We start from the raw sequence: 10,000 nt of genomic DNA, 5'->3' as shown, positions 1-10,000 counted from the left end.
AAAAGCAAAATAAATGTGCTAACATTAACTATAGTTAATGTTAGTGAAGGGTGGTTGGGTTAGTGATTAGTTGTTAAAGCTGGGTTAAGGAATTGGTGAGTGAATGGGTTAGGGTCGGATGAGGTAATGTAAAGGGGTTAGACCAAGTGAAGGATATATATGCGTTTGAGGAAGGAAAACAGGTTGTCAAAGCAGAAAGTGTGAGATTCTGTAAGGATGTCTGATAAGTTGGGATGTCTATGTAGGGAGGACGTGGGCATGACAATAGAATATGTGGGACTGAAAGAGGAACATTCGGAATCGCGAATGTTCCAATGAAGGATAGTTATACTTTCGTTGATTTACTGGCAAAAATTGCAGTGCGTGTTGGAGAATTTGAAGGGGAAGGTGCTAGAGGGTGGGATAAAGAATGAGGTTGGGGAGGTTGTGTTGTATCAGGTGGGATGTCGGGAGGTAGAGGGTCTGGGGAAGAGGGTACTTGTGACATGAGGGATTCACGTGTGTATCCAGGAGGGAGTAGAAGGGATAGAGGGGATGGTGGGAGGATTAATATAGGTGGGGCTGGAGTCGGGGGGAATGGGTTTTGTTGGGATGGGGTAGGAGGATTGGGTGTAGGGAGAATATGAGTAGGAGGAGGATGGATATCGGCAGTCACTTTGAGTGTGGAGGGAGCGGGAGTTGTAGAATTTGAAGGTGGATGAGTATTAGTTTGGGACTCGATTATGTAGTTCTGGATATCTTCAAGAGTTTCTGTAGTGGAGTTGGTTGGGGAGTTTTGTGAGATAAAGGTTTTCTTGTGAGGGGGGGGGGGGGGGGAAGAGAAGTCTGGTGTCTGAAGAATAGGGGCAAAGGAAGGTGGAGGTGATTGTGGGGTAGGGGAAGAGGGGGTGGAACGTTTATTCTGTCTGCTGCGGGTAGTGCGAGGAGGGAGAGGGGAAGGTGGTGGGGCTGTAGTAGAGATTGGAGTGTCTGGATTTAGGATGGCAAAATAATTTGACTGGGGAAGGTAGGAGGTAGAAGAGGGGAAGTTAGATGGAGGGGGGTTAGGTTTAGGAGAGGGTGTAGGAGCTAGGGGGGTAGGGGGAGTGGCAGAGTGAGCGACATTACTAGAGTAGGGGGTAAGAGAAAAACCTCGTCGACGAGCCTCCTGTCTGGCTTCACGTAGAGTGAGTCCAAGTCTGAATCTGAGAGTTGCTACCTCAGACTCAAATTTGTAGGTGGGGCAGCCTCTATAAAATACATTATGGGGGCCGCCACAGTTTGCACATGTGCGTGATTGTGCAGAGCAGTTTGATCGAGTATGGCCAGGTTGGGCACATAGCGGGCATCTGGCTGTGGAATGACAGTGTTTGGCTGGGTGTCCTAAACGCCAACAATTTTGGCACTGACGAGGAGGAGGTTGATATGGTCGTGTAAGGTAACAGTAACGCAGTACTGCTACGTTAACCTTGACACGGGACAATTCCAGGTCACTGTCCCTTGGAGACCTGATCGGCACCTCCCTTATTACATGATTTACCTGATGCGAGCACCACCTGGCCACCCACGCATCGTACACCGGGCATGTATGTGGTAGCGGCCAAAGCGGGGTGAGCGGGGGAGTCCAGGTCACGGCACTCGCATACGAGAAAAACACAAGTGGTTAATATTGATGTATAAATCAACCAGACTTAAACTGTAATTTATCTGTATTCACACATAGCTAATTATCAGTAATGCAGGAGTACTTCATATCCACAGTACTTTATACTGAACTTTTCATCATTAATTAGCCAAGGTAAATGAGGAATGCCAATGCGCTGCTTGCTTGTTTATTTTTGCCATAGAGCCTAGCTACATGTTCACCACCCTTGCACCAGTCGCTAAAAATCCAAACATATACAGTGGTGAATTCCCGGTAAAATACATTATACTAACCAGTGACCTTTGTTAGAAATCGCAGCGGGTTCCGAGCAGTAAGGAGGCGAGAACAGATCTGCCGGTACTTCCAAAGTACCTGGGGGGTATCTACGCCCCCTAGCCAGGGTATTGGCTAAAATGCTCGACGAAATGGATGCCCGTGAGTAGCTGCCTTGTCACGGTTTATGACGTCACTAATGACGACAGACCACTGGCATGACGTCACTAGCAGACGCCATCACCAATACACCTAGATTTACGTGACACTATCCTCCTGGTGAGATAGTGTCCTCACACAAATTACTGGGCAGGTGAATGATGAACGTAATTGCGTGTACGTAGCTAAGACTACGTACGTGCGCGTACAATATTTACGGGCGGCACCCCGCATTTCCACCTCGTTGGATAAAATACAAAAATATATAAAAAGACAGTAAAACTCTTCTTGGACTCCTCGTACCAAATGGGGGGGGGGGGGTACCGTGGTAGGACAAGAAGTGGGCGAATCGTCCCACTACAGTCGGACAGGTAGGGATTCCCCACCTATGTAATCATTAAAGGGAAGGTCATGTCTACGGAAAGTAATTTTGGCAATGTTAATGGATTTCTTACGATTTTCTCTGGGAGGAATGGAATAGCATTGTACATATGTTGCATCATAGTCTGTGAGACAGGCGAGTAAGTCCTCTCCACAATCTGACCATTCTTTGTCATAGATTGAGCAATCTGTTGGGGAGATAGGAGACAGTTCCGGTGCAAGTATTGAGGGTTGGATGAGGTTCGGTAGGGATGGGATTACCACATAGAGCAGTTAGTTTTGTTAATGCTATAGCTTGGTTTTCAGTTGTTACTGTGACGAGACGGGAGTGGTCGGGTTGGCTACGGAAAGAGACTTTGCCTATTAGTTTTTGGAGGCATTGTTGGAAGAGGAGGGTGTTTTTAGAGTAGGGAGATGTGGGAGGGATCACGAATAATCGGTCCCATTTGGTTGGGCTAAATAGAGTATTTAGGATTCTTGTAGATGTGGGGGTAGTAGAAGTGCGGGGACGTGTGGAGGAGGGAGTAGTGTTGAGGGGGGTAGTGTTATGGGGAGGTGGGCAATAAGGTTGTAAGGTAGTAATAAGGGGAGATGGGGTGGTTGATGAAGAAGGTTGTGGGAATAAAGGTGTTGAAGTTGAGCATATTGGGAGAGTAGAAATGTCTCCTGGGGGTTGGTTGTTGATTAGGGTTGATACTGTACTAGTATGCATTGATAAGGGGGTAGTTGTTGCAGTGTTCGGAGCCGTGGTCAAAAGAGAGCCGGGATTGGGGCTATTTGATAAAGGGGCAAGCCTCATTGCCCCTAAGAGTGGGGTTACGTCTTCATTATTGGTCATGATAAGCCTCGAGTATGTTGGGGAAAAAAATAGTCCACCCCTCAGGGTCCCCTTGAGGGGTAAGGGCCAGGTATGGCAGGGGAATACCGTGCCCATGGTTCCCTCAGGCCGTTCAGGACTGACATAAAGTCAGCCTTTCATCCTTTCAGCACGGCTCTCACACCTTAGGAGGTGGATAGTAGAAGGGATTGGTGAAGAAACTGAAACGGAAAGTATGAGTGGGAAAAAAAGACCATGCAAAATTAGTTGAGTCGATGACTGAGTCCCAAGGTTGAGGAGTTCCCCATCATTGGGTCTCAGTCTTCGTCTCCTACGCCCCCCCCCCCCCCCCACGACAACAACGGCAAAGGATTGGGGGGGATTGTTTATGAAAAGTTTTAGCCATGCTACTTTTTATACCCTGCCACTACCTCGACAGAGAAAGATTGTCATTCAATGTTTTATAATGATTTGACAGTCAGAATGATAATTGCCGATTTTATGTTTCGTTTTTGGATGATCCGAGAACGATGAAGCCCATGAGGTTCCTCCGTCAGTATATCAAATGTCATTTCATAGAAAAGGGGTGCTGCACTTCCAACAGGGGCGACAGACCAGTTACAGGGTAGCAAGGGGGAGGGGGCGGCAGTTGCCCCCTCTAAACCTGCCAATGGCTTAATGAACCCTCAATATTTGTCTAGTAAAGTTTGATTTCAAAAACTATTTCTGTATTGAGAGTTATGATATTTTGCATTTGTAATGGATTTATATTGTTTACGGTTGTGATGAGCGTGTTTCATTTTATTTTGATGTCAAAATGACAAGCACACATGGCTGTTGTTTGGGCAAAATAAATTAATTTTTGTTTAATTGTGGGTGAATAAGTATAATTTCTAATCAAAATATCAAAATAAATTCAGTACATTGTACATATTGTTGTCACACAGTCACCCCCTCCTTCATTACCAGTTAAGAAAGGAACTAAGAATATCAGGGAGAAAAGAGAATAAAACAACTCAAATACACTAAAATATTTATTATGGCCTATAAATATATTTTCAACAAAACTTTCAGTACACAATATCTTGTGCAATGCTTACAACACATAGCATCCAGATAGTTTGTATGGTATGTATCTTCACCCTCAGCCACATCATGATATATATATACTTTTTTTGATAAACTAAAATTTCACAATGAAACAAATCTCCCCTAAAAAAAAAAAAAAAAAGAAGAAAGAAATGCCAAAATAATTAAACCTTTCCATTGTGGACATTACAGTAAAAATCATTGGTATTTAAGATATATCATGTGCAGCCAACTCACAGTATGACAAATATATATGTACAAATCACAGGGATATTGTTTCACGTTAACAATGGGACCGAGCGTGTATCTCCAAAATCATAACTCCAATTTAGATAAAAGTAAAAAATACCTGAACTGCTATTAGGAAAGACCTCCAATTAGGCAATTCATTATATACATTAATCAGTTCACCAGAGATTACAACACAAAAATTACTGGAATGTATTCAACACATTCTTATTGAAAAGAATTGGTGTTTATCCTGGTATGTACTGTATATAAAATTTATGGCAAATGCTGAAAAAAATGTTACTTGCACAGTAATCAGCATTAATTACACAAGCAATTGGCTAAGTACCTTCTTTTCCTTCTAAATTAAAAATGAACAAAGAAAAAAAAAAGAACAATCAACCTTAAACTGACTAGAATACTTGTAGAGAAAGGAAACTCCCACAGAACTTGTTTCAATAAATAACGGTATAAAATTAAAGATTAACTTTGTATTCTCTTTTTAAAAGTATGGATACTAAGTTTTCCAGATTGCAAACCTTAATGCCAAACCATCAGACACATGTTTGCAAATACTGTTTTAAAAAAAATGATCCTGTACCAAACACATTGATCACTGGCATTAATCCTGAAATTCTATGTACAACCTTGTTTCATTCCAACTTAACTACATCTTACCCCCAAACAAAAGTTATTGTGGCATCACAGTAGGCAACAGACACTTCACAAAGATTTAAAATGCAAGATAATGCTAGCAATCCAATAGCATGAACTTGATGTGCACAACTCCATGTTACTCGACAGCATTGCAACTGTGCTCTATAATGCATACTTGACAAAAGCCTTCATCATGCAATTTTATTAATTTTGGTATGATTTTCTGGTAACAGGTTGCAAATTCTAGATTCAGCAAAAATTATTCCATATGGCCTATTTGGCACAAGAAAGACTGCAGGCTTTAATGCCCAAGATATGGCAGATACTGTATCTGAATACGGGATTACACTTCATCTATCAGATTTCTCAATATATTTTAGTAATAAAGAAATTACACAACCTCACTGCTTATCATATGTAGAATTTCATACACTCATGGTTGAAATAATGCCCTCCTTTACCAGTAATGAATATGAATATGATTATAAATTGAAAATATCTGGCAGGTTTAAAATATTCTTATATACTTCTATCAGATATGTTAATGAGATAATATAATTTACAAAGAGTAATTATAAGTGAAGGTGATTTTCTTCAAGTTAACACGAAAGTATTAAAAAAAAAATAATGAAAAAAAGGAAAACAAAATTCATGCTTCATAAATCATTTACATAAAATAGATTACCTGGAAATTCCAATTAAAACAATCTGAAATGCTTCCAATCTTCTGGAGAGAGAAAAGAGAAAGAAAAAAAGAAAAAAAAAAAGAAAAAAAAAGCACAAACAGATAATTATATAATTACTGGTCCCTTTGACATCTTACTATTAAAGACTGAATAATAAATGACAATTACTTAGTGTCTTACAGTAATATATGTAGCATCTCAAAATAAGAAGGCATTTGATATCCAACAATGCCTGGAGTTGGAAAAATTGGTAAGGCAAGACTTTTATTTCTTTTTCTTTAAACAAAAATAGCATGAAATATCAGCATCAATTTTCGTTAGCTATATACTTTTTTTTATTTTGTTTTTTACTTGAGCGTAGAAATGACTTTCATTACCAATTATGTTCAATGACGATGAATTATTAAAAATTTGAAATACTGCAGAACTTTGTCATTGTGTGAAACATGGATAGAGAGAATATCCACAACAAATAAGAACATCTAAAACCATATATGCTTTAGAAGGTATTATAAATCATGATCACAAAGAAAAACAAATATAAAGAACAAAATTAAACAATCATGATTTGCATCATTCAAGACTTGTGTCACATCTGCATTCATTGCAAAAATGTATTCCTAAAATTACAGCAAACAAAGTCCATATTTGTCACAGCATTCATTGGCACAACTTCCAGACTTGCGCAAGTATGGAAGCACATGACAAAACCACGAAGGCACATAATTGCAAGTCCCCTGAAGAAGTAAGCTAAACCTATGTAAAAGTACTTTCTCCATCTATGCATTCCAAAAACAGTCACATCTTAGCTGGGAGCATCTTTGGCTTTGACATGTTAAGTACCCTTCACTACAGATTACTGGAATGTTGAAAAAATCACTTGGATTATGTCACCGTTAATTACCTTTTCTCCCATTCACTGATTGATTTTTAAATGTGCTTAGAAAAAAAAGAAAAAGGAAAAACACTAATGTGAAGCAAAAAATCTGATATGTACCTTCCTTATACAAATATTTTCTATAACAAAGTGAAAAGATAACTGTTGCCATGATCTTTGGAATATTTTGGCTTAAGCCCAAAATTAAATATTAAGCTGTTAAAAAATCAATATGCATGATTTTCGTTGACAACTGCACTTTATGTACCACTGTTTTATAATTTTTTATTGTATCAGGTTAAAATTTTCCAGATGAAGGAGGAAATGTATGAGGCATGTATAAGCATGAGCAAATCACAAAGTAAAAAAGAAAAGAAAACAAAATAATAATTATGATAAATAAAATTATAACAAATTATAACACTACATATACTACCTATGAGTAGATTCTTTTTTTTTTTTTGACATTTTTTTTCTGACACTGTTACACTACCTGAATTTCCTGAGGTGGTGCTTTACTGGCGACAAATTAATAGAAAACTAGACCTGCCTCATAGCACTGAAGCCACATCTTAGCACTTTCTGGCAATCGCACCCCATTTCACACTCATCTGTTGATGGATAAAATGGTGTACATATTGCAGTGATTGTCTTCAATTTGTTCTCTTTTTCTTTTACCCTTCCAATCTGCAATGTGCTGCATCACTTCATTCCCTCAACCCTAACAAGTTGCAGAAAATCAACAGTCATTTGCTTGTATCCACATTTCCACCTTATCTCCGCACAGCTTGGTGAACCACCTGTTCTACCACCGTCACTCACTGGACACCTTTTCTTCATATGGTTCTAGACAAGAGTACAAGGGGATCACTGCTCACTCGTTTCCTTTACAACAACCCTACGAATTCTGCCACCTTATGAATCGATCTCATACTTCAGCTTCGTCTGTGGTTGTTAGAACTGTGGTGGTGGTGACCATGGAGCTTAAGGGTTCTGAGGCTTCGTCACCAGTCTCTGCCTCATAGTTGGGCCTGGGGGGTTGAAAGAGGTGGATCAGCAGGTGTCCTCGGGTGTAAAGCGTATGTGAGAATATAAAGACAGAACTGCATGAAGAATTATGACAGTTATAAAAACATTTTCATTCTTTAGGAAAAAATATTAATAGACAAAGAAATACATACATATATATAGACAAAAATAAATTACAATATGAGACTAAAAGTACAGTGATAAATAACATTACAACAGATGATAATGATTATGATACAGATGATGTTCATGACACAAATGAAGACAGTAAAACATCCAGAACAATGCATAATAATCATATCATGAAAGAGGAAAAGACTAAGAGCAATAAACTAAAAATAATAATAATAATAAAACTAAAACTACCTACTAATATAACAGTAACAAAATCATTAACACTAAAACGATAATCACAATGATAAAACCTCCTCAATATCATCATAAAAGGAATACGAAACTAATAAACCATAAATGAATGAAGAAGAATATTGACTATATTAACATATACAATATTAATAATGATGACAGTAGTGACACCAAGAATGATGTTGACAATAACAAAATTGATAATGAAACAGTGGTGATGAAAACAGTGATGAAAACACTAATGTCAATTACAATGACTAACTCAAAAACAATTACTATGAAGATGTTAATGATGAAAGTGACATTAATGAAGATGCCATGATGAAACTGTGATGATGACAACAACAATGCAAACAGAAGCAACAAAAAAATAAATAAAATAAAAAATAAAATATATATACGCACGCATGCATGTACACACAAAAGCACAGACTCACTCACACGCACACGCACACGCACACGCACACGCACATGCACATGCACACGCACACACACACACACACACAGTTTTTGGAACACGATCATTTCTTCTTGATTAATACCTTTAAAATAATTACCTACAATATTCAATAAAGAGTTAACACAATCCTTTTTAGTCATTAGCCATAATTTGATCAAACAGATTTCACATCTAAACCATAAAAAAAGCAAATAAAATAAAAAGCAAGCCAATAAAAATAAGAAAAAAAAAAAAGACTAAAGCAACAAAACACTGATGCTAAAGTATAATAAAACAATAATAAAAAATAACAATCAAGATTTTTTTTTAATTAATCAACACCGGAGATAAAAGAGCAAAATGGTAAACGCTCCCAGACAGGTCGGCAATCTACAAGAGGAGCCCCCAAAGACCCTCGAGACGTGCAAGAAGCCAGGGAACAGCGTCCAGATGAAACCCTAAAGAGGAGATCAAACTTCTACACTGCGCCAACTGATCAAACATGAAGCCAGAAAACCAAAACAAACATGCAACAAACCTGGGTCTGACTCCTTTATTGCCAGGAACATTCGGTGCATCCAGGGAATGCAAGATAAATCCTTAATTACTTGAAATGTCAGGACTAAAGAGGTTGGCAAGAAAAAGAATGGACTTGTATGGAAGACTATCTTAATAATTTATAACATGAAACGTATATTTATTGGGGAACAAAAAATTGATATGTACAGGAAATCAAATGAAAAAAAACGGGGTCTTTTATGTGCGTGTACAAACACAAAAGAAGCAAACAACAATTTGAAGTTTTTTTGTAACTTGACTGTAATTCTTTTTAATTTTTTTTAAATTAAGCAAAAAATAAGGAGAGAAAAAAATTGATCTCTTGTTCCTCTCGGGACTTTTGCAAGTTATCAGGTTATCGTTGCCCTCCTCTGGCCCACTCTTAAGGTTAGTGGTCAGGCTCTCGGCGTCTGTAGCAAGATAGAGAGTGTTGAGTGGGTGCCCAAGAAAAAATGCTTTTCTTAATAAATGTAAGAAGCTGAAATGAACATGCTTAAGAGAAAATTAACCTGAATAAATTTCATAAATAAAGAAGATAAAATCACCTTAACCATAAAAGAAAACTACTGAAGAGACAGAAACTAAGTTGAAAGATTACTTAAGACTTTTTATTCACTTCATCTAGATTTGTTTACGTCTCAAAAAATAAAAAGTAAAATAAAGATACTTTTGAGACAAATTGACTTGTGCATTAACGTTAATTAATGAAAGACTTTATTTAGAACTAAAAATATTTAAAGTATTAAAAGCAAACATTTATATTTTCTAATATATGTATGTTGAATGTAAATAAAAGCAGAAATTTGCTCCAATCAAA

The 10,000-nt window shown here is 37.9% G+C and overlaps 1 protein-coding gene across 3 annotated transcripts in view; it reads right to left on the bottom strand.

Annotated features, from left to right (window-relative positions):
- Window positions 1-4,275: 4,275 nt before the first annotated feature.
- Window positions 4,276-10,000, bottom strand: part of LOC125027743 (phospholipid-transporting ATPase VA-like) — a 71,909-nt gene continuing 66,184 nt past the window's right edge. Inside the window, exons 24-25 of one of the 3 annotated variants that reach the window (XR_007115060.1) lie at window positions 9,164-9,593; window positions 4,276-7,822 (exon numbers count right to left, since the gene is read on the bottom strand). Coding sequence is in view for 2 of the 3 variants with exons in the window: in XM_047616865.1 (XP_047472821.1) it covers window positions 7,720-7,822 (103 nt within the window). In the remaining variant the exon portion in view is untranslated. The remainder of the gene's footprint in view (window positions 7,823-9,163; window positions 9,594-10,000) is intronic. The other 2 variants (XM_047616866.1, XM_047616865.1) reach the window with 2 other exon arrangements.

This window comes from Penaeus chinensis, chromosome 8 (genome assembly GCF_019202785.1).
Source record: "Penaeus chinensis breed Huanghai No. 1 chromosome 8, ASM1920278v2, whole genome shotgun sequence".
NCBI classification, from domain to species: domain Eukaryota; kingdom Metazoa; phylum Arthropoda; class Malacostraca; order Decapoda; family Penaeidae; genus Penaeus; species Penaeus chinensis.
This window is presented reverse-complemented; position numbering and strand designations above follow the sequence as displayed.